Here is a 24,784-nt window from a genome sequence, read left to right as displayed (position 1 = left end):
TTTGGAGATTATCATTCCCATTTGCTAAGGTGCATTTGTTGAATCACACTTACATGATATGTAGTAGATCACTGTGATTACTGAAATAGATCTTCTAACACAGAGGCTCTTAACCTTTCTGTGTCATGAATCCCTTTGGCAGTCTGATGAAAGCCTATGGACTCCCCAGAGTGTCTTTTTTTTTTTTTTCCAGAATGTCTTTAAATGTACATAGTAAAATACATAAAAAGAAAAGCTATATTGAAATATAATTTTCAAACATTAAAAAACGAATTCATGATATAGTGACACATGGGCTTCTCTAGTAATAGTATCACATGTTAGCAATGTATCTAATAACTGTTGTAATTTCACAGTAGTAATTCAGTATAGTATTTTGAGATTTCTGCAACAACTATAATGTGAAATGAAAATATGTCATTTACAGGTGACAAAGCCATAGGTATAGCCAAATATTGCTTCTTTAGTTTGTTGCCTACATACATAATTGAAAGAAAATCTTAATTTCATTTAGAATTAATAAAAACAAAATATAGTTTTTTTCCCATTTAAATTTTATTCATAAACTTTTGGAGATGCCTACAGGCTCCAAGTTAAGAACCTGTCTAATACTTCTTCATTTGTCCAAAACAATTTTATAGTGCTCAGTGGGAAAAAAAAAAATGTAAAAGAAAAGAGATTATATTGCTGGCCTAGAAATGTTCAGATATACTGTTTTCATAATATGCTATTGATTTTTAAAAATTATTTCCACATTCCTCTCTCTGAAGATGAACATGGCAGGTGGTATCTGGAGCTGATGTATGCTGGAGCAGCTCTAAAGGACAGCTGGAGTCTTGCTGATGTTGGAATATCTCTTGGCTCAACTCTCAAATGCTTTGTTAAGGTATGATGATCAGAATAACAATTGTCCCAGATATCTACCTCATTTTGAATAGCATTGTGGATAATTCAACAAAACTCATTTCATAACTTAGGATGAAGTTTTCTTTTCTTGCCTTCTCCTCTCCTCTGTTTGTCTAACTGGCCTTATACACGATTTCCGCTGTATGGGGAAATAAGGTGTGGAGACTGGATGGAGTTCCCCCTGTTTACTTCTTTCCTAATCTATCCCCCTTGTTGTTGACCCAAACAGTCATTCCAGAACATCCCACAAACCAATACTGGAATGAGGGCAAGGGATGGATCTGGAATATTGATATAGAAGGAAAATTTGATCACTTCCTTGGGTCTACAATGAATTAAGGGCAGGGGAGTAAGGAGAGGGAAGAAATTCTCAGTAACAAGAATGATTCAAGATTTATTACTCAGGAATCTAGTTTATTTGCAGTTGTTTAGATTTGTGCTCTGATCCCTTTATCCAATTGCTGCCTTATTTTAGAAACTTGCTAACTGAAAACAATACCAGTCAACAAAACCCAAAAGGCTTTAGTTTGCACCCTACTTGCAATTCTGTATCAGTTGCTTTTCTTATTTATTGTTTCTCTTTTTGTGCCATTGCTACTATAGAGATCAATATTTCATATTATCCCAGTGCTTTATTTCTGTCAAATGCATCTAAAACATGCTCATTGTTTTTTTTTTTTTAATATTTTATTTATTCATGAGAGACACGGGGTGGGGGGGGCGGCAGAGACATAGGCACAGAGAGAAGCAGGCTTCATGCAGGTAGCCAGATGCGGGACTCAATACTAGGACTCCAGGATCACACCCTGGGCTGAAGGCAAACGCTCAACCGCTGAGCCACCCAGGCATTCCAAAGTCAATGTTTTTTAAAAAATCTAAAATATTTATCACTAACTGGTAAAAAACAGGACACCCCAAAAATTGGCATTGCAGGATCCTATTTAAGTAAGAAAAAATAATATATTTGTATGTGTGTTTTTAATGTTTTGTGAGCATTTATTCATGTCTTATTGTTATATTCTTGAAGAATGTTTAATTATCAAAAAGATAAATAAAAAACAACTCTGATTTCTTCTTTTCTCCTCTGACACTAAAAAAAATTATAATACTCTTTCAGGCAGACTGAATTCCATATCATTTCTTTTTTTTTTCACATTTTATTTCTTAAATGTCTTTCTTATGTCTTTAAATATATTTATAAACTCTGTTTTTGGTACTCTATGGGCTAAACCATTTAAAACATCTTGGAATTTTCCAGCCAATAATGATGTTTGAGATTTTCTTGTTTGCTTACTTGGAGATAGTGGTATAAGTTTATTACTAATATTTGAGTTGCTGGAGGAATCTGATTGAACAACAGCTATTCAGGGATGTAAATAATGTGTGTAATAGCATGAATAGGATACTATTATTTAACTCAGCCCTGGCTTTATTTTCCTTATTTAAAAAAAATCTAACTTTTATTTATTTCTGACTAGGAAGTATATTCACATGGAGACAAAAGATATAAAAAGTATATACAATAAAAAGTCTTCCTCCCACCTCTGGCCCCCAGGTTCCCTCCCCAGACGCAACCTATTTCATAGTTTTACTTACAAAAATATTTCATAAATTCTGCCAATAAAGCATCATCCATCACAGTGGTGCAAGCTATCTTTGCACTGAACTCTGATCTTTCCCTGGAGTTTAAACTGCTAATGGAAAAAATAGAGTATAGAGGCAAAATGAGTTTACCAAAGAGAGACAGGATATAATTATGCATCACAGGATTGGCCAACGCATAGGGTTTAAATAAAAACTCCCAAGTTCTGTGGAAATCTTACTGATACTAATCTTCACCTTCTCCAGTAGAATCACATTTAGAGAATTTCATATGACTGGTTCTGAGAAGAAAAACAGTATCTTAAATCTGAAGGTCTAAAACAGTATCCTGCAAAGACCGTAAATATTAGTTTTCATCCTGACTTAGTTCCTGTTTAGATTAAATGATAAAAGAGGCCTATTTCAAAAGTCATACTACTAGCAGTGTATGGATAATAATAGGCCCAAATGAGCTTCCAACAACAAAAATACTTCATGAAAATATCCCATGCCTCAGAGAATGCAGTCAGACCAGTTCTAAGCTGTCTAATCTATTTTAGGTAACAAAAGGCTGCATTCTAAGTCATGTTGTTGCTTTATTGCATAATTAGACGTATACAAATTTAACTAGTATCTTTCCTATTTAACTATGCTACTTCATGCAATTAGGTCTACCTTCTGAGAATTTTGGAAAGCTAGTCTCTTCATTTATTTTGGAACAACTTAGACATACCAAGATGTAAACCAAATGCTTTTGCAAAGTTTAAAAATTCACCAAGTAAGCAATTTTCTTTAAAAAAAAAAAAAATACAAGTAGAGGGGTGCCTGGGTGGCTCAGTCAGTTAAGCGTCTATCTTCGGCTCAGGTCATGATCCTAGGGTCCTGGGATTGAGCCCTGCATAGGGTTCCCTGCTCCCAGTGGAGTCTGCCTCTCTCTCTCTCTCATTCTCTCTCTCATTCTCTCTCTCTCACCCTGCCCTTGCCCCCTGTCATGTGCTCTCTCTCAAACAAATAAATAAAATCTTTTAAAAAAAATACAAGTACACATTATATATGAAATAAATTAAAAAATATTTTCTTTACTGTGCTTATATTTTGTATGAATTACGAAGTGTTAAAAAAAAAAAGTGTTCCTTGTGTGAAAAGAGGGAAAGATTTTAGATAAATTAAGAGGTGATCTGCACCTAAATACATTTTTTAAATAGTCAATATATTCTCCAATTCCCCTGCCTAGGTTTAATAGGTAATGGTATTAGCTTAGCCTTTTAATGGTAATGTAGGCACATTTGGAAAAGTGAATGGAGGCAGGGGCAATATGAGATGAGTGGGGAAGGAATATTGCATTAATTTTTCCTTCTTAGGGGGATAGTTCCTATAGAAACTTAGAGAAAAAAAGAAACCATAAGACATATTTTCTATAGGATATATATCCAAGTTCTATTAACATAGGAATCAATCCTGCCCATTCATTGCTGCTGAGCTACAGGTCGCTGTGTTCCTATAAACCATGGCATGATGCAATGGAAAGGCCTGGCTTATTGCTGGGCATGCAGTAGTGCTATCACATTTGCCTCCTTCATTCTAACCAGTGTTATTGCGGAAACCATTTCTTGAGCTTTGCCCACTGTTGGCACCCAGTGCCTAAATAGTACCTGCCATATAGGAGGCTCTCCATAAATATGTGATGAATAAATAAGTTGCAAAGGCTTGGGTGGTAAATTTTGAAAATTAACAAGATATATGATTGGGCACCTGAGTGGCTTAGTTGGTTAAGCATCTGTCTTCAGCTCAGGTCATGATCCCAGGGTCCTGGAATCAAGCCCCATGGCAGGCTCCCTGCTCAGCAGAGAGCCTGCTTCTCCCTCTCCTGCTCCGCCTGCTTGTGTGCTCTCTCTCTCTCTCCCTCTGTCAAATAAATAAATAAAATCTTTTTTTTTTTTTAAAGGAGGTATATAATTGTTATCAGAAACATCATGGGATCCCTGGGTGGTGCAGTGGTTTGGCGCCTGCCTTTGGCCTAGGGCGCGATCCTGGAGACCCAGGATCGATTCCCACGTCGGGCTCCCGGTGCATGGAGCCTGCTTCTCTCTGCCTGTGTCTCTGCCTCTCTTTCTCTCTCTGTGACTATCATAAATAAATAAAAATTAAAAAAATATATATAAAAAAAAGAAACATCATAGCAAGGTATTAAGATTCATTTCAGGGTTTGGATTCCCTCCCTTACCATGCCATCTCTCCTCCCTCTCTACCCCCAAGGCAAGGTGCTCCTGCATCCTTGCGCTTTTTCCTATCCAGCATCAGGGTTCTTAAGTGCAAGCAGCAGAAATGAACCCTGGATAATTTAAGCAGAAAATAAACACATTGAAAGGCTACTAGGTAGTTCACAGACTTGAGAGGAAGACTAGAGGACTGGGTTCAGAGAGTATGTAGCCAGAAACAATGTCTTAATCATGCCCCAGAACTAGTCCAGGAATGCCACCACTGCAGCCACCTCTGAGCCCTCGAAGCTGGCACCAGGTACTGCCACCCGCCCTGTTGCCAGACAAGCAATGCTTCAGATCTGCCACTGCCAGGGAGGATGCCCTGTGTCTGTTGCCTCTCTGCCTTACTGGCTCCCAATCAAACTAGGGCTGGATGGGTAGGGCCTGATTGGGAGCACTCTAGTCACATGTCCAGGCCCTGCTGCAAAGGGGGCTAACAAGTAAATCTCACAGGTCGTGCCTTTAAAGTGTGAGGTGGGGTGTGCCTGGATGGTTCAGTCCCTTAAGTGTCTGATTCTTAATTTCAGCTCAGGTCATGATTTCAGGGTCATGAGATCAAACCCTGTATTGGGCCCTGCACTAGGCATGGAATCTGCTTGGGATTCTCTCTCTCCCTTTTCCTCTGCCCCTCTGCCACCTCTCTCTCATCTCTCTCTCTTAAAAAAATACTACTAATAATAAAACAAAATAAATTGTGAGGTGGGCTCAGTTTCTCTAACACTCCTGAGTTCCCTGCCTCCTCCTTCTCTCACTATCTGAGGTTAAAACTTAGTTAATCCTTTCTAGCATCTTTGGAATGTTCTTTTATGGTGAGAGATTGGTTAATTGTGGTAGTATTGAGTAGATGTCTATTAGACAAGTTGGAGACACTTAAATGATATTAGAAGGTCTATAATTGACTCAGAATAATATACCTTTAGGGGATCCCTCGGTGGCTCAGCAGTTTAGCGCCTGCCTTTGGCCCAGGGCGTGATCCTGGAGTCCTGGGATCGAGTCCCGTGTCGGGCTCATGGTATGTAGCCTGCTTTTCCCTCTGCCTGTGTCTCTGCCTCTCTCTCTCTATGTCTATCATGAATTTAAAAAAAAAAAATAATAATATACCTTTAGCTTTTGAAAGGCACCAGTAATGCATAAACACCAAAGTCCAATAGACACAATATGTGACTTTAGATTTTAAATATATTTTATATGCACACATTAAAAAAAGTATAAATATGCTTCCTAAAAATCTAAAATTTAGGGATACCTGGATGGCCCAGTGGTTGAGCATCTGCCTTTGGCTTAGGGTGTGATCCCAGGGTCCTGGGATGGAGTCCTGCATTGGGCTCCCCATGGGAAGCCCCTTCTCCCTCGGCCTGTGTCTCTGCCTCTCTCTCTGTATCTCATGAATAAATTTAAAAAAATCTTTTTTTAAAAAATGTATAATTTAGGGGTACCTGGGTGGCTCAGGCAGTTGGGCATCTGACTTTTGATTTCAGCTCAGGTCATGATCTCAGGATCATGAGATCAAGCCCTGTATCAGGCTCTGTGCTGGGCATGGAGCTTGCTTGGGATTCTCTCCCTGTTCCACTGCCCCTCCTGCCACCACTCATGTGGGCTCTCTCTCAAAAAAAGAAAAGAAAGAAGAAAAATGTATAATTTACAAATGAGGGATGCCTAGCTGGCTTAGTTGGAGGAGCATGTGACTCTTGATCTTGGAGTCATGAGTTCAAGCCCCACGCAGGGTGTAGAGATTACTTATATTAAAATAAATAAATAAATAAATAAATAAATAAAAAACCTAAAAAAAAAGAATAATTTACAAATAAAAACATGTTTCTAAAAAAATGGCTATCTTTTCTAAGATGAGCCATAGAAATAGTATGTAAAGAAACTGTCTGAATTCAATGTCCTAGAATCCAAGTATAACCTCTCCAGGATGACTTTCATACAAAAGAAATTTATGAGGTCAAGATGTTCATGAAGATATCTCAATTTGAATTCATTCAGTGCAACAAAAACAAACATTATTTCCTCATTTCATCTACTCTGGAATAATTGGGGCAAGTTTCTACTTACTTAGTGCTTCAACTCCAGGACAGCAAAATATAAAAAAGCAGAACTTGCGAAAACTGTACAGCAGTGTTCAAAATTTTCATTAACTCCTGTTTTCTTTCCATCTGTTTCTCTTTAGCTTTTCCTATTTTATTGTTAATGCACATGTATCTATTTACAGTGAGTTTGGACGTGGTTTATTAAAACAAAAGTGGAATTCTTACCATGAAATAGATCTATGTATTTGTTTTTATTGAAAAGTAAGACAGGGCAGCCTGGGTGGCTCAGTGGTTTAGCGCCGCCTTCGGCCCAGGGTGTGATCCTGGAGTCCTAGGATCGAGTCCCACATTGGGCTCCCTGCATGGAGCCTGCTTTTCTCTCTCTCTCTCTCTCTCTGTCTCTCTCATGATTGAATAAATAAAAAATTTTTTAAAAAAGTAAGATGTTTTGTATGTACCTCCTACCATGGTATCTTGGTTTATTTGTAAAGGGGAAAATATAATTTTACATATGTTCAACAATGATTTGCGATAGTATTGTTTATATAATAACATCCAACTTCTTTGAGTATAACTACACTCTAAATATTCCCTTATTTAGAATATTTGAGGAGGGATATCAAGAGAGATGCCTTTGCTTACATAGATAAGGTGAGTTGACAAGTTGCTGTTATCTCCATCTACCTGGTCCCTCTCCAAATAACCAACATGAAGAAGGGTCTCCAGCTGGTATGCCTCAGTAGAACTTCAAATGAGTTTTCTCACAAAAATAAGGTTTATGAAATGGTTTTTCCTAGTGGGTTTTTTGTTTTTGTTTTTTGTTGTTTTTTTTTTTTTTTTTTTTACATGAGCGGTTTGGGTTCATGTAAGGGTCAGAAATGCATTCTTGCCATAATGTTCTACATGATAGACTCATAGAAGTGCCTTCTTTTTATGGTGTTCTACAAAACAGACTCATTAACTTTGTTATTATTTCTAACTGGTACTTCTAAATTGATACAGTCCATCAAAATCTCACTGGTAAAAAGGCATATTAAGCATAGCAGGATGCTCCAGTGTTAGTGCTATAGGAGGCCATGCATTCAGCTCTTCTCTCTTCTGGATAAATAATGTCAAAATAGTAGAAAGAGGACTATGTTCAAGATACATCATGAATTAAATGGGTGTGGAAAGTTCTTGGGAGCTAAAAATAAATAAATAAATAAAAGAATAAACTCTGTAGGTGCTAATTTTCTTGCAACTTAAGAACCTAGCTTAATTAATAACTAATGCATTTTCTTACCTGCACTTTTTGATTTTCATCTAAACATTGCCATATATTTTGCAATTCTCCTTTATCTCGTTTCAGAACTTTTTGTATACCTAGGTTATAGATATTCACATTTATTAATATTCTGAGAAGCTCCCTTTTAACTTACTTCTCTATCATCATGTAGTTGCTAGTTTGCTATTAAGAGTAACTTGGGCCTTTGTTACTCGGTTGCACATTACATATTTGATTTTAAGTATAAATTCGTATCTGTACCAGATTAGTATCTTGTTAGCCCTAACAAGAAATAAGAGTAACGGGATCCCTGGGTGGCGCAGCGGTTTCGCGCCTGCCTTTGGCCCAGGGCACGATCCTGGAGACCCGGGATCGAATCCCACGTCGGGCTCCCGGTGCATGGAGCCTGCTTCTCCCTCTGCCTGTGTCTCTGCCTCTCTCTCTCTCTGTGTGACTGTCATAAATAAAATATAAAAAAAAAAAGAGTAACCATGAAAGAAATAAGGAAAATCTATTGCCTAAAATATAATTTGTCTCTCTTACCTCCTTTTTATTGTTTTCTTTTTTAAAAAATTTTTATTTATTTATTCATGAGAGACACAGAAAGAGAGGCAGAGACATAGGCAAAGAGAGAAGCAGGCTCCCTGTGGGATGCAGGATTCGATCTCAGGACCCCAGGATTATGACCTGAGCTAAAGGCAGATGCTCAACCACTGAGCCACCCAGGTGCTCCTTTATTCAGTTTTCATAGAAATTTCTTCCTGCCTATAAATATCACATGGATTAGGCTGGACTTCAATGAAGCCATAAGAAAGCATAAGTATGTTGCAGGGGCAAAGGTGAATCCTATGTCCTTTCAATTTTTATTGAGTGGGTTTATGAGAAGCTGTTGAGAACAACCGTTCTAAGTACTTTAGACTCAGGAAGCAGAGGTCCGAACCTGCTTTTGGTGATTTGAGTTACTGAAATGGGCCCCAGATCAAAGCATCACAGCCTAAACGTACATCAGTAACATTCATTACTTTTTAAAGGCTCTAAGAGATCTGTGTGTTGATTATATCATGGCAATATGTGATCTGGGAGGAGGGGAATGAAATTAATGTATTATAGGCCTAAGAAAGGTAGGAATCTGGAGGCAAATCTTCCTGGGGAATCTGGAGGCAAATTTTGACAGGAGAAAAGGGGAGGAGAATAGGGCTGAACTGGAAAGCAATGACTGGCTAGAGCCCCCTAGAGAAACCCGGAGGCCTGATGCTGACATCTCAATTTTGGCAAAGCTTTGCAACTCTTCTTAATGTACAGACTCAGATACACAAAACGAGTCTTGAATATTACATCCAAGCTGTGCTTATGGAGGTGTTAGTTGCCAAGTCTCCTTCATTTTACTCAAGGCAGGAGGACTCCTTAATAGTCTCAAGACAGAAGAACAGGAGTCAGACCAGAAGTCAGGGAACTTATTTGGCCTTTGCTTTCATCCTTAGCACCCCTGTCATGTGAGTTAGAGGCACCGAGAGCCACCCTCCAAAATGTTTTTCCCTCGTTCCTACCCCCAGACACTGCTTACTCCTGAGGTTCCTCCTTTTCTTTCCCTGTAGGAAGAAGACAAGCCAACTCTCTATGTGTTTAATGCTATGACACAAGAGACAATGCCAATGATGGAGAACATTTCCCTTCTTGGTAAAAAAGTATCGGATCTGAGAACACTGGTAGCTCTGAGCTGTGGCTTTCCTGTGAGTGTCTTCTGTCTTCGAACCCCAAAGGGACTGGAGATGTATGACTGTCAACACCCTCAGGAACTACCAGATAGACATCGGTACTGCCCTCTATATTTGACACAAGCTACTGCTCAGCACTAGTGTTCCTTGATACCAGATTTGCAACAAATGGAGGAGTTATTTCCAAACCAAAACTCCTGCAACCCTAGTGAGGATATAAGTTATCAACACCCCTCTCTGGTATCCTGCTCTGCAAATTGAAAAATAAGAAAAGTCTCATAGCCTTGCCATGTCTTGTTCTCTTTATTCAAAGCCAGATAACTTAATATCCTCAAGTTGGAAGAGTAAGACTCAGACCAGTTTATATTTTTCTCTTTCAAATTATATTTCAAGAATATATAGAAGCAAGTTCAGGTATATATCATTTCTCTTCCTTTAACACAGTGGTAGCATATGATACACATTGTCCTGAGCTTGCTTTATGCAATCCCATTTTAAAATATTGTAGGTTATATTAATATTTTAAACAGTGTGAACCAGATACTGTACAGTATCCTTGATGGATAGATTAGTGAGCTGGCATTCATCCCTGATGGACAGATTACAACTCTTAGTTAAATATTGTACTTCTAGGTTGTGTCTGCTGTAGCCATACACCATTAAGACAAACTCAAAGGACTGTCAGATTGTTATAACCCTATTGGAAAATGGTTCAAACCTTGTAGAGATTCTTGCTTGAGGTGAATGAATATTTGCTGACAATTAGCAGACCTTTAGGTAATGTTGGGCTGTCACACTTGCTGCAATGAAATCTGAGTTCTCCCAATTTATAGTAGGGCTTTGTAAACATCATTGAATTAAGCAGTTTTGCTTCTTACAACGGCTAAATTCACATTTATTGTTACCTCTCCTATTACATTTGCCTATTCTTTCATGTTATTTTTAATTTGACATCATTTATCCTCCCTGTTTTTGATCAAAGGAAGTGATGTTCTAGGATTTGTCCCAAGTACTTCACAGAAAGCACATGCTACTTTGCATGCTTGCTGGGGATCAGCCCTGCTCAGAACATGGTGGAAGCTTAAGTAAGGACACACAGGAAGCATTTGTCCCCAAGCAATTTCTAGTTATTTAATGAAACACAAAAGGATACATAAAAAATTAGGGTGACTGCTCGTTAGGCCTATGCTGCTCAGATCATGATGTGACACTTTAGAGCTAGAGCTAGAAGAGAATTTAGAAATGGCTTGGCCCAACCCCAAATTTTTACAGATTTAAAGAAAGCAAAATGGTTCCAGATGGTTAAATGATTTACTCAGGATGTGTGAAGGACAACCCACAGGCCTCCTAAAATGACCCTCTAGGAATGAGGGTTTTCAAATGTCATGTTAAGGGCTCAGCATGACCAGAGTAGACTGTTTTGGTCACCATGAGAATGCAGGGCATAGAAGAAGAGGCAAGGAAAGAAGAGCCTCAAAGAAAAGAGAGGAAACGTCTTTGGTTAGCTTTATGTCTTTGCCTAAGCATCCCTAGCATTCCTCAAGCAGGCAGCTCATGTTTTTTTAACTAGAGGGTAAAGAAGTCCTTGATCAGCCTGTCTTCCAGGTTCTCCTACTTCCAGTCAATGAGTCTTCCCTGATGCTAGCAGGAGTTGAACTTTAACACCTTTCCAAAGGTGTGGAAAATCAGATGGTCTCTGAGAAGCAGTCAAGTTCATATTAAAAATCAAGGACTTTTGAAGCTCAATTAGTCACTGGACATATTAGCTCATAGAAAAATACACAGACCTGCCTCTGCACTCTGAGTGTTTATAATAAAGTGGTAGAAATAAGGCATGCACGTATATTTAGTTACAATCCAGTAAGTCAGTTCAGTGTAGGCTGAAGGGCTTAAGGAAGGCATTCTGGAGAATGTTGGGCGTAAGCACACAGAGATGTGGGAAATATGGGTCATCTTAAAGGGAAAACATTCCAGGCTTCTAAGCCAGGAGAAAAACACAAGCCACAGGTTCATGAACATGGGCTGAATCCAGGGAAGACAAATATCAGAAGACTTCTGAAAAGTAGAGGAGCTTTGCTGAGACCAGTCAGAAACACAGCTGGGGTCAGACTAAGAAGGGGTGAGGCAACGATGCACAGGCTTAATATGCTTGCAACCAGAGCCAGGTACATTCTGGTACAGAAGCGTTTTATCAGAAGTTTAATCTGGTCGCAAGCAGCATGAAAATACAGAAAGGAGTGAAGAGAGAAGCAAGGTGATATGCCTGCCAACAGGCACTTTTGAGAATCCCAGTATTAAATAATTCCACTAGCAATGGAAGAGAGAGACAAATCTGAGAAACCCAGAAAATAGAGACAGGATGTCAAGCTGAATCACATTTAAGAAAAGGGTAGCATTAAGGGTCTGACACTAGCACGATGGTAGTGAAATTGGGAAAAGGAGCTCATGCTTTGGGTCCTAAACTTTAGATAGAAAGAAATGCAGAGAATATGGTTTTTCCCCCTGAAAGTTACTCTGCTAATTAGTGGCAAAGCTGTAAGGACAACTGAGGTCTTCTGATTCTCCTCTGCAACAAACATGGAGCAGGGCTGAGTGATGGGATCGGTTAGCAGATTTTGCTGTAGGCATCCTGCCATGGAGTCAGGGACTGAGCCCTATGAGAGATATTTTCCTTCGAGAGTATATACAGAGAGGAACATGTCAAGGGTGGAGGGCCCATAGTCGGAACATGCTGATACCAGGGCAAATAGAACGGGAGTCAGAAAATGAGACATGCAGAGCTGTCAGAGGTGGGAGGAAAAGTGGGGCTTTGCATTGTCACAGGTGACAAAGGAGAGACTGTATTTAGGATGCTGGTAAGAGGCCAAAGACGATCTGAGAAAAAACCTTTTGATTTGGCTTAAAGGTCACTGGTGTACCCAGATAAAGCAGTTTTAATAACGTGGATGGAGACAGAAAGATTGCAGGGATTAAGAAGATAAGTAATAAGAGGATAAAGGGATTTTTTTGGTGGCAGAAAATTTAATGATTAACTTATCAAGAATTTATTAAAGTGGGGCGCCTGGGTGGCTCAATGGTTAAGCATCTGCTTTCGGCTCAGGTCATGATCCCGGAGTCCTGGGATCGAGCCCACGTCAGACTCCCCGGTCCGTAGGGAGTCTGCTTCTCCCTCTCCCGCTGCAGCAGCCTCTGCTGTGCTCGTTCTGTCAAATAAATAAAATAAAATCTTTAAAAAATAAAAAAAGAACTTATCAAAACTAAACATTCCCTAATAGATGTGATTTTATGACTTGAGGCCTGGTGACACATCATATAGGTCCAACACACATACACACACACACACACCTTTTCTTGTATCAACATACATGGGACAAATGTTATTTTAGCTTCATTTCTAGTTCTTTTTTAAAAATTGTATTCAAGATTTTATTTATTCATGAGAGATACACAGAGAGGCAGAGACACAGGCAGAGGGAGAAGCAGACTCCATCTGGGAAACCCAATGCGAGACTTTGATATTGACCTCAAAGTACGGATGAGGAATCCAGAAACTGGGGATACAGTGATCATATGGGGAGAGGTTGGAGACAGTTCCCTACAATGGGCGCTGCTGCTTATACTTGCTTTCCTGCATGCCTTGGCACAGTGGTGGGTTTGTAAGTTGAGAGTGAGCAGATACAGGTCTTGTAAATATATACAATCTTGAGGGTCTTCTTTTAAAGAATCCAAAATTAAGAGTAGAGAATTCAAAAACTCATGTAGAAAGAGGCCCTAAAGCTTAAGTCTCATTAGTTTTACTTTCATTTCAGTTATAGAAGTTAGTTGTATCTTCTGGAGCAACATAACATTTTTTCAAGTAACTTTCTATTTTCCAGCAGAATTCCCAAGCTTACAAAGAAATTTAACAAATGTCAAAAGAGGCATTACAAACCAATTGGGATGGAAGGATTATCCAATAAATGGTTAACTTGCTTAGAAGTTCTCTGGATATTCAAAAGTTGAGCATTAAGAGAAAAATCAGCCATTGTTATCTTTGTTCTTTGAGAAATTTGGACTGCTTCTTTGCAAGGAACTGAAATTGATAGTTATAACATCTGTTACGATTGCTCCCAGATAGGGAATTAAAGCAGAATACAGGGCTTGATGGACATCCCCTACTGCTGATGAAGATTTAAATCATATAGGCCTCTCTGTAGTTTTCAGAATTAGGGTTTACCCATGGTGGACAGGTTGGGCTAGAAAGAGCTGAGATCCTGAGGCTAGACAACCACTTAGGAAAGGGCAGATGAGCCAGGAAAGAGGGAAGTTAGTCTCAAGTAAGTCCTGCTGGTGGGAGCCCTGGGATAGGCAAGCAGAGCAGTCTTCAACTAGATGCAGGAAGGCAGAGGTTGACCTCAGGGAGATCCAGCAGCGACCTGGTGAGTGAATCATAGCATAACATCAAGGTAGCAAATAAATAGATAAATGAATGACATAAGAGGTGAAAAACTAGACAATCTGGTTGTTGACATCAGAGATTTTGACAACATGGAACAGAAATCTAACCCCAGAGACTGCGGTTCAGAGTAGGATGAGAGAGAACAGAGAACAGATGGACCTCAGTTCTAAAACCCAAAAGGTAGAGTAGGATACAGGCACTCATGTTCTGGAGCACAAGGTGAAGGCTTGGGCAGGAGGAATGGGGCAAGTTACTAGAACTGGGACAATATCCGAGCAGGATAAACAGGAGCAACAACTTCCTACCTGAGCTGCTGGCCTGGAATCTTAACATATTCCCTCTTACCAGAATGAAGATTATTCTCTGGGCCTAGAACTTGGCTGGTTCTTCAAAATGGAGTCTGTGTGGCCTCAGCTGTGGAGGACTAAGGAGGCTGGGGAACAATGCCAACCAAGCTTTTCAATGCTCATCTGTGGGTAATTTTTAAAGTAAACTGCAAACACAGCAAATCACTTAAGTCAGGAGATGAAGTAAATGCAATTTGAGCAGTGTTTAAAGTCCCTTGTTGGGATGCCTAGGTGGCTCAGCGGTTGGGCATCTGCCTTCGGCTTGGGGTGTGACCCCAGGGTCCCGGGATCAAGTCCCACATCAGGCTCCCTGCATGGAGCCTGCTTCTCCCTCTGCCTATGTCTCTGCCTGCCCCTCTCTGTCTCTCATGAATAAATAAAATCTTTAAAAAAATTTTTAAAAATAAAAAATAAAGTCCCTTGTTTCCAGTACTACCTATAGGAATCAAACCTTTAAATAAGAAAATAAAGTACAGTAAGAAGCTTTAGACTAAAGAAGCTAAATCTATGGTGTCAAGGATGATAAATATCTGCAAGTATTTATTAGGAACCTACTACATGTCTGAACCTGAGGATATGTACGGATAAGCCAAGTCATGCATATACCCCCAGCTCTGACTACCAACACCATCATATTGATTCAAAGGCAGCCGGTCAATCTAAACAGATTGTCCAATGACATCATCCAATTAAATTCTTGCTTGGAGGGACACCTGGGTGGCTCAGCGGTTGAGCCACAGGCCGTGGTCTGGGAGTTCCAAGATTGAGTCCCATATCAGGCTCCCTGTGGGAAGCCTGCTTCTTCCTCTGCCTAGGTCTCTCCCTCTCTCTCTGTGTGTTTCTCATGAATAAATAAATAAAATTTTTTAAAAAAATTCTTCTTTGGAGACAAAGATAACATAGAGGACAGGAATGCAAGCTCAGGAGCCAGATTGCTTAGGTACAACTCTTGATTCCACTACATACTGGGTACGTAAAACCCAGGCAAGTTACTTAATCTCATAGTGCCTCGATTTCCTCAACAATGAAGAAAAATAATACACACCACACTTAGGATTGTTATAAATTTTAAATTAGCTCATTCATGTAAAGTACTTAGAATAATGTAGATCATATACTAAGCATTCAATGAATATTAGCTATTCATATTCAATATACCATTATTAATTAATATTAGTCCTGTGAATTCATTTTGGGAAACACATAGCGGGACAAAACTGGTTACCAGTATGGGCAGAAAATGCATGGTGCCATGAAGTAAGGCTGGGTTGTGGCAAAGCAATGCTGCATGCATATCTCAGTTACGTAGGACAGAAACTATAAGGAAGCAGCAGGGCAGCCTGTCAACAGAGAAAGGGAGAAGACACCAAGAGATATAGAGGGCTTGAGAGAGAAAGATCCTGGAGCCCATGGGAGAGATGGGGAGTAGCCCATCTTGAGAGGTGCCTTTGTTCCTAAAGTACAGCAGATCTGGCCATTGTCTCAGTATAATAAACCCCATTTTCTTGAGGGCCTCCTTGAAAACCAAAAGCATAACTAGAACAAAACCCACAGACTAGATGAGACATGATGCTTGGGCTCAGAGAGTTCCGTTAGTTTTTACAAACTGGCAATTCCAAAGCAGAAATGTATTTTCAATGATAAAGCGTTTCACATACATTATGGTAGCCAGTTGAGTGATCTTTTTATCTAGTTGCAGAGACAATGACATAGTTAAGAAGGGCTTAACTTCTTGAGCCCTGAAGTGATGGGCTTAAGACACCCTTCCTGGGGATCCCTGGGTGGCGCAGCGGTTTAGCGCCTGCCTTTGGCCCAGGGCGCGATCCTGGAGACCCGGGATCGAATCCCACGTCGGGCTCCTGGTGCATGGAGCCTGCTTCTCCCTCTGCCTATGTCTCTGCCTCTCTCTCTCTTTCTGTGTGACTATCAAAAATAAATAAAAATTAAAAAAAAAAAGACACCCTTCCTAGAGGAAGTGATGCCAAGATTGCATCATATAGGAGGGTGTGGGGAAAAAGTCACAAGAATTCAGACACCAAAAGAACAGCAAAAGAAGAAGCCCCAGGGCCAGAAACAGCCTGGTGGGGACACAGAAGTGCAGGACAGCCTGCAGGGCTGCTAAGGGCTAGGAGGGCAGTACATGGCCAAAATGGATTTGAGGAATAGGGTAAAATTTCATTTAACAAATATTTACTGATTATCCATCATGAGCCAGGCACCATTGAGGAGAGCAGGCATAATGCTGTGAGCAAGAATAGCAAAATTTCCTCCCCCCTTGAAGCTTGCAGTTCAGTAGGAAATGTAAGCATCATTAAGTAAACAGGAAAATAGTGAATTTTAAGAAGAAATAAGAACTCTAGGGGCTTTTGGGTGGCTCAGTCATCCAACTCTTGATTTTGGCTCAGGTCATGATCTCAGGGTCTTAGGATCAAGCCCCACATCAGGCTCTGTGCTCACTATGGAGTTTGCTTGTCTACCTCCCTCTGGTCCTCCCCAGATCTCTCTCTAAAATAAACAAATAATATTTTTTAAAAAAGAATTAAGAACTCTCAAGTAAAAAAACAGGATACAGGAATAGAGAGTCACGTGCTAATGTGGAGGGGAGGCTATTTTAGATGGTTAGCCAGAGGAGATACATTTGAGCAGAGACCTGAATAAAGAGATGGGGAGGCTGGTGGGAGCTTCCAGAAGTAGATTTAGGTGAAAAATCACGTAGGCCTGAAACAGGGTGGAGCTGGTAAGATGGAGGCAAGGAAATGGTCCTCAAACCTTCACAAGATAAACTTTACAGGCCTTACCTATTGTGCAGATGAAAAGCATGAGAAGGGGAAGAATGAGGTATAGCTCCTAACTGTCTAGCTGAGGTAACAAGAAAATAGTGGTGTGCTACAGACACAGATGAAAGATGATGAATTGTCTTTCAGAACAATGGGGTTATAGTGCAATTCCTTAGATGGTGATGTTCCCAGCAGGAGGAATCTGGAGCTGGAACAGATTTGGAGGTTTTGTGGAGGTTTGGACTTGGGAATGAACATCATGTGTGTGGTCAGTGAAGCCAACAGGGTCACTGAGATTGCCTGTTAGTCAGCCAACAAGTATTTAATGAGGACTTACCAAGTGTGCAGCAAATCTTGAAGGAGCTTTCTCCTTAATGGTGAAATGAAACAAAAAAAATCTCCAAATAAGAAGAATGATTTCAAGTACTGATGATAGGAGCTATGATGCAGTGAATGTAAGCTCAAAGCATAAAGAATAGTGGAGTCGGGGGAGGCAGAGTGGCAGAGAGGATCCTCTTTGAGGACATGATGCTTGAATTGAAAACTGAATAAGAAGGACACTCTCTTGTGAAAATCTGGATGAAGACCCTTGGAAGTAAAAGAAATGATGTCTTCAGGTTTTGAGATGGGAGTGGACTTGGTGTATCTGAAGAACAGGTGAAAGGTCAGAGTGGCTGGAACAAGTAAGTTCTTTACACACCCAAGGGAATGTGTAAAGAAAGAAGAGAAGCCTGAGGAAATAAGATTCCTGAAAAACCCACCATGAAGGACAAAGGGAATGTGGTGCCACAGAGGGCAGGCCAGGAGAGGGTAGACTTTTGAGGAGCAAGTGATAAATTCTCCAGCGGCAATGAACATACTACTTTCATGTCATTACTTAGAATGGCTATTTTTTTTTGTTATACATTTATTTTTTATTGGTGTTCAATTTGCCAACATATAGAATAACACCCAGTGCTCATCCCATCAAGTGCCCCCCTCAGTGCCCGTCACCCAGTCACCCCCACCCCCTGCCCACCTCCCTTTCTACCACCCCTAGTTCGTTTCCCAGAGTCAGGAGAATGGCTATTTGGCAAAGGGTAAAATGAAAGGATCATTCAATTCCACCCACAGCCTGCTTGTGAGCTAAAGGCCCAGAAAGCCTATTAATCCTGTCACAGTTTCTTTAGTTCCGTCTTCCAACACAAGGGTTTTAGTTTACAAGGTGATGTATCTATCAGCATGGAATCAATGTCCACAAGACTGTTTTAGGATAACTGCAAAAAATATTTCAGCATTATATGCAATCACCGAGCAGATGAGAAAATGGAAGTGCACAGAAGCCAAATGGCTTTTCAAGTCAATGCAGGCCTGAAAATAGCATCCCCATGTACTTATTCCAAGGTTACTTTTCAATTCACATCTAGCTTATGCCTCTGCTTAGAAAAAGCAATCCTTAGAAGTTTTATGGATTGCCACATCACAGTGAGGGACTGGAACCATTAACTGCCTCTCTTGATCCACAGGCACAACACTTCGTTTGGACGTCTGGGATGGATGGAAGGAATTTCTGATGGGTTGTCTTCTGGGACAAAAACTTAAAGTCCAATGCTATTTATCAAATGAAGGACCAGTACTCAAGTATGGAGATAAAGAAAATGCTAAATTAAGTAATTGTTACTAAACTTCCATAGGACCTTGAATCTGCAATTTACTCTATAGCTGGATTGCTGCACCATGCCAGTTCCACTTAGCATGTCTCAACCAGGCATTATTTTTGAGAAATTTGCTAGATAAGATAGCAGGGATGTCACCAGAGCTGATAGCCTTTGGTGAAGGATTGCAATTCAGGTAGACTTCCCTCAGGAAACACTACCTATTTAAACGAGTGACTTCAGTTTGGTTTGGAAATCAGACTTTTCACAGCACTTATAAAGCCTATCAGAGGGGAGGCCCAGGTGGCTCAGCGGTTGAGTGTCTGCCTTTGGCTCAGGTCATGACTCTGGGGTCCTGGGATCAAGTCCCACATCGGGCTCCTGCATGGAGCCTGCTTCTCCCCCTGCCTGTGTCTCTGCCTTTCTCTCTGTGTCTCTCATGAGTAAATAAATAAAATCTTAAAAAAAAAAAAAAAAAAAACGCCTATCAGAATAAGTACCTTGCCACTCTCCTACTCAATTATTCTAAAAAGCACCAATTGCCAACTGATTGGTTAAAATCATTGGCTGCCTCTTCCCAAGCCCTGAAGTAATTTTTCAAACTGCTTTTAGTACAAGCCTTTGTACATACTTTTGCCAGACATGTGTGGCTGGGGCAGTGGACAATAGGCTCAGAGAAGCACAAGGTCATTTAATTTATACAGCATCCCAAACCTGTATACTGCATTACTTTTTAGCTTTTAATTCAGTGGTATTTTTGGACAGTGCTCCCTCCTGGTGATTTAATCGTACTTTACAGAAGCCCACACACCCACCAAGAGCTCTAAGGGCTCTAAGAAGTAACATATTAGAAAACCAGCTTTTGCAATTTTGTATAATATTCAATATTTTAAAGTAATTTCTATTTGGGGATAATGATAATTCCCTTTTTTCATGCTCTGAGTCCAAAGAGATAGCTGTGCTGCATTGTTACTTTTAATCGTGCATATTTATTGAGTATTTTTTAACAGGCCACTGTGTTACATAGTTAATTTCATACTTATGACAATTCTGCAAGGTAGATACTCTTTTATCATGTTTTATAGATGAGGAAACTGACATTAAGAAATCAGCCCAATGTCACACAGCTAGCCAGGTCGCAACTGGATATGGAATCCCAACAATTTAACTCCAGTGCTCAGATGCCTATCCATTCTGTTTGACCTTAACCTTTAAAACAAATCTAAGGAGGGTGAGCAACAGGAGCATGCCCGCAGGCCTGCTGTGGACCTTGTCCCCAACATGTACACATGCACATGGCCCAGATGGGCCCACGTGCTCATTCTGCTCCTGGCCTTATCGGCTCTGGTGATCAGTTCTCAGCCTGCAGTCGCCCTGCCCACACTATCTGTATTTCTCATCACGTTCAAACACACACACACACACACACACACACACAAACAGAATGGACAGAGGCATACAGGGAAGAAGGGGGAAAAGAAGGAAAAAAGATCTAACAGCTCAAAGAACACACATGAACAAGCCAAAAAGCTCCTTTTATCCTGCCATTCAATCAGCAAATATCTATTGAGCATGTACTATGCAAGATCCTAGGAATATAGCAATAAACAAGATATGTTCCCTAGGCTTCAGCATCTTTCCAGTCCAGCAGGGGAAACAGAAAATAAGTAACCGATTCCTACAGAGGCAGAATTGCAAAATGTTTAGGGGCACAAACTCTAGTGCCTTCCTGCCTAAGTTCAAAGCCCCACTCCCTAAGTGCTCAGTTGCGTAAACCCGAGCAAGTTATATAATCATCCTATGCCTCAGTTTCTTCTGTGATAAAAAAAAAAAAGAAAAATAGTCGATCTCATAGATCTGTTTTAGAGATTGCATGACCTAATAATCAAAGGAATTTAGAAGAAGGGCTGGCACATCACATGGTAAGCAGGTCATAAATGCTAGGGGTTGTTGCTGTCACCATTCACTGTGAGAGTGTTATGACACGGACAGAGTGCAAGATGACATGGGAATGTACAGTATGGACAACTAACTAGACTTAAGAGGATCAGGTGAGGCATCCTGAGAAAGCCAATTGATGAGATCTCTAGGGTTGGTACTTAGGTAAACAGTTGGCATAAGAAAAGAGAGAGACAGAGATTCCAAGGTAGATGGAATCGCATGTACAAAGCCACAGGGGGCAAGAGAATAAATTCAAGGAACTGAAATAAGTTTCACACGGTAGCTCATAGAGTGAGAAGGAGCTAGTGGCCAGAGGCTAGAAAAATCAGAAGAGGCCAGCTCTTACAGACACCCACAGGAATGTAAAGGAATTTGGACATTCACTTTTAAGTGTTGGGAAGATGTTGAAGGTAGAGAAAAGCCAGGGTGAGATCTGCACTTTAGAACGCTCGCCCTGGTTGTGGTGTGAGGAATAGAGGCAGGCAGGGGACAGACAGGGTGACACTGAAGAGGTAAGAGTGGCCTGAACTAGGCTTAGGACAGCAGGGGTGAGGCTAAGAAAACAAACGGTGAAAAGACACATTTAGGAAAGAGAATCAGTTAGTCTAGAGTGCCTCTAGCTCCCATAACGTCAGTGCTAAGCATGAAGGCAAAGGCCAGTTAGTATCCACCAAAAGGGGCTCTTCTCCCCAAATCAAGAAAACTGATCACATTCAGAGATGCTGATTTGCATTAATGGATTTTGAAAAAAAAAAATGATGTGCGAACCAAAATGCCAGTGTATATTAATGTAATAGCTCTAATTAGGTATCATCTAATCACCACTGTTATAATCTACCTGTGGGTCCTAGAGACCCACGTGTTCTGGGCAGGTCGTCTTCCTTATGCAGGAAAATTACACAGGAAGCCACAGACACATCAAAAGATGGTGTGGTGAGCATGTAATCAGAAAGAGGAGAGTCAGTCATAGGCTGATAACGGATGAGCTTGTCTCCATCTCTACAAATTTATCTCTGCCCAAATAAATCCCGGATAATACCTGGTGGGACCCTGTCCAGGATTGCCTCCCTAATTCTTATTTCTCTGAACAGCCTGCACCAGTCATTCAACTCATGCCTTACGGGGTATTTGTAGGGAGGCCAGTGTGGCTCTAGTGCAGTGACAGGGTAGGGGGGTTGTGGAAAGTGGGGCAGGGGCCAGATTGTGAGAGGTCTTGCGAGCCAAGGTGGGGAATTCGGATTTCAATTGTGGGAAGCAATTGGAAGATTTGGAACAGAGGACAGGCAACCTCCAGTTTGGGTAATTAAAAGGTCACCCAGCACCGTGTGAGGAAAAGCCCCTAGGAGAACTAGAGGAGCTCCAGTTAGGAGAGGATGGCACTGGTGGTAGCGCTGGTTGGGGCGCAACCTAGTGGTTTAGATCAGAATAGCAGGAGAGACTTGGAGAAGCCAGAAAGGGCTGTCGTTAGAAAAGGCAAGACAGATAAATGTACAAAACTTTCAAATTTCTAAAATGTACTGGATTTCTTCCAATAGTTTCCCAGTTAATATAAAGCTCGAAGAGTGCCTGGGTGGCTCAGTCAGTTAGGGGTCTGCCTCTTGATTTCAGCTCAGATCGTGATCTCAGGTTTTGAGATCAAGCCCTGCATTTAGTCTCTATGCTGGGTTTAAGACATATTCTCTCTCTCTCTCTCTCTCTCTCTCTCTCTCTCTCTCCCTTGCCCTTCCCACTTCTCTCTCCCTCCCTATTGGGAGAGAGAGAGATAGCTTGATATTTTTCCTGAGCCCCTGAGTTTCATAAGAAAGAAAACCACTTTGAACATATACCTGTGCACAGTGGGATAATGGGGATAAGCAGGGCCTGTGCAGTTTATTTTTTGAAGATTTTATTTATTTATGTGTGTGAGAGAGAGAACAAGAGCGGAGGGGAGGGGCAAAGGGAGATGCTCACTCCCCGCTGAGCAGGGAGCCCACTACAGGACCCTGAGATCATGACCTGAGCTGAAGGCAGATGCTTAACCAACTGAGCCACCCAGGGGCCCCAGGACCTGCGGAGTTTAACCTATGTATTACTATCTGCCTTTTCTGAAAAACATCTTATGTAAAAGTTAGGAAGAAATAAACATTTTAACTAGTATGTTTTGTGGGTATTTGGTGTAATTACATTTACCAGTCTGCTGATTTACTAAACACCCACTCCTACTTGTTTCATTCATTCAGGTATCAGAAAAAGGTAGCCCTGTACATCGCGGCCTTTTACGGGTACATTGAGCTCACCGAATGGGCCCTCAAACAGGGCGTGCGGGCCGAAGAAGCTGTCGGTGTTCACCCCTACTGAGCATGGTGCCATGAAGCCCTCCATGCAGATGTCTCTAAATGCCCCATTCATGCAGCTGCAGAAGCTGGCCAACTGTTGATTCTGAAGGCCTTTGTCAACTGCAGCGTGCTGTGCCTGGAATGTAAAAATGCAGCGGGACAAATTCCCCTGACCATCGCCTTAAACACAAGCATAAAGATTGTGTATTATATTTATTGAGTAAAATGTGGTCCACAGTTTCTTTTCCAAAAATTTCAGTCCCCATGAGGATTTATATTAAAATAAAACAATGGGTCCTCAGAGCTCAGAGTCACAACCTTAATAAAAGCCAGCTTTGTGGAGCAAGGGTCTTTGGGGCAAAAGTTGGAGACATCATGATGGTGGATGGTTTCACCACACCAAAAATGACCTCCAAAAGCTGGCATAAGGCTAGGTACAAGGACTCGCAAAGCTCTGTGTGCAAGCTACCACCTCAACGTGAAGAAACTGCAAGCAGGAAACCGGTCAATCCTTTGGCAATTTCACAGCAGGATACAAGACAACAAACCTTGAAATTGCCTCCACTGGTAGATGCAAATACATTCTCTGAATTACAAAGACAACAACAAAATCAGAAAAAAATTACTGCAACAGCTAGGAAAAAAGAAAAGCTCATAAAAAATACAGATCTCCCCCAAGCCCCCCTCCCTCCAGTTTCAAGAGTGGGCTATTCACACCCATCTTTTTACTATACAACACCCAGTGCTGCCTTTTTACTCAAATCCTCCTTTGCCTATTTCTCAGAGCACAGTGGTTAAGACTCCAAGGAGATCGCCATCTACTGCTTAGCCGTGGCCAGGTAACGTTTTCTCTTTAAACGTACAAGGGCAAATCTTTAATAGGGCAGGTCTAGGGCAGGGAATGGTTCATGAAGCACCACCATGCCATACAGTGTAATACAGGTGGTTCCAACGCATCAGTATCCAGCTTCAAGGACCTCATCTTAGCCTTGTGTCTAGGACCAAATGAACTCATTTTACTGGCTAATCCAATCGGTGTAGCACTTGACTCCTCAAGCTTTCAGAAAGACAAGAGACACAGTACAAAGAGCTGTATGAAATAACAAGGTCCTTTGCTTGTCCTTTAAAAAAAAAAAAGAACTAATAAGAAAATGTTAAACATAATGAAAGGGAGAAGGGGGAATACTTGAAATGTGGGAGAGAACCATCGAAAGTGTCATGAAAGACTGGATGGTAACGAAAGTGGAAGGTGAGAAAGGAACAACTGAATGACAAACTGAACCATAAAGACTTCAGTTGACTTACTGGGCAAGACAGACATACTGGACACTGTGATAGAGTTGACATTAATATTTAAGGTCAGCTTAAAAAGTAATCCATTGCCACATTTATTTTATTTTATTTAAAGATTTTATTTATTCATGAGACCCAGAGAGGGAGAGTCAGAGACACAGGCAGAGGCAGAGGGAGAAACAGGCTCCATGCAGGGAGCCCGATGTGGGACTCAATCCCGGGATTCCAAGATCACATCCTGGGCTGAAGGCAGACGCTCAACCGCTGAGCCACCCAGGC

At 40.9% G+C, this 24,784-nt stretch overlaps 2 protein-coding genes across 4 annotated transcripts in view; one reads left to right on the top strand and one right to left on the bottom strand.

The window, feature by feature from the left end:
- RNF13 (ring finger protein 13) overlaps nucleotides 1-24,784 on the bottom strand; it is a 201,630-nt gene that overhangs the window by 167,121 nt on the left and 9,725 nt on the right. The gene's annotated exons all lie outside the window — the stretch shown is intronic.
- Nucleotides 1-24,784, top strand: part of ANKUB1 (ankyrin repeat and ubiquitin domain containing 1) — a 30,219-nt gene that overhangs the window by 1,258 nt on the left and 4,177 nt on the right. Inside the window, 6 exon segments of the mRNA XM_049099686.1 lie at nucleotides 744-886; nucleotides 9,641-9,826; nucleotides 9,828-9,858; nucleotides 18,828-18,942; nucleotides 23,117-23,388; nucleotides 23,391-24,051. Of these exon segments, the coding sequence (XP_048955643.1) occupies nucleotides 744-886; nucleotides 9,641-9,826; nucleotides 9,828-9,858; nucleotides 18,828-18,942; nucleotides 23,117-23,388; nucleotides 23,391-24,051 (1,408 nt within the window).

The sequence above is a fragment of the Canis lupus genome, chromosome 23 (assembly GCF_003254725.2).
Source record: "Canis lupus dingo isolate Sandy chromosome 23, ASM325472v2, whole genome shotgun sequence".
Lineage (NCBI taxonomy): Eukaryota > Metazoa > Chordata > Mammalia > Carnivora > Canidae > Canis > Canis lupus.
Note: the sequence above shows the minus strand (reverse complement) of the source record. Positions and strands in the feature narration are given on the sequence as shown.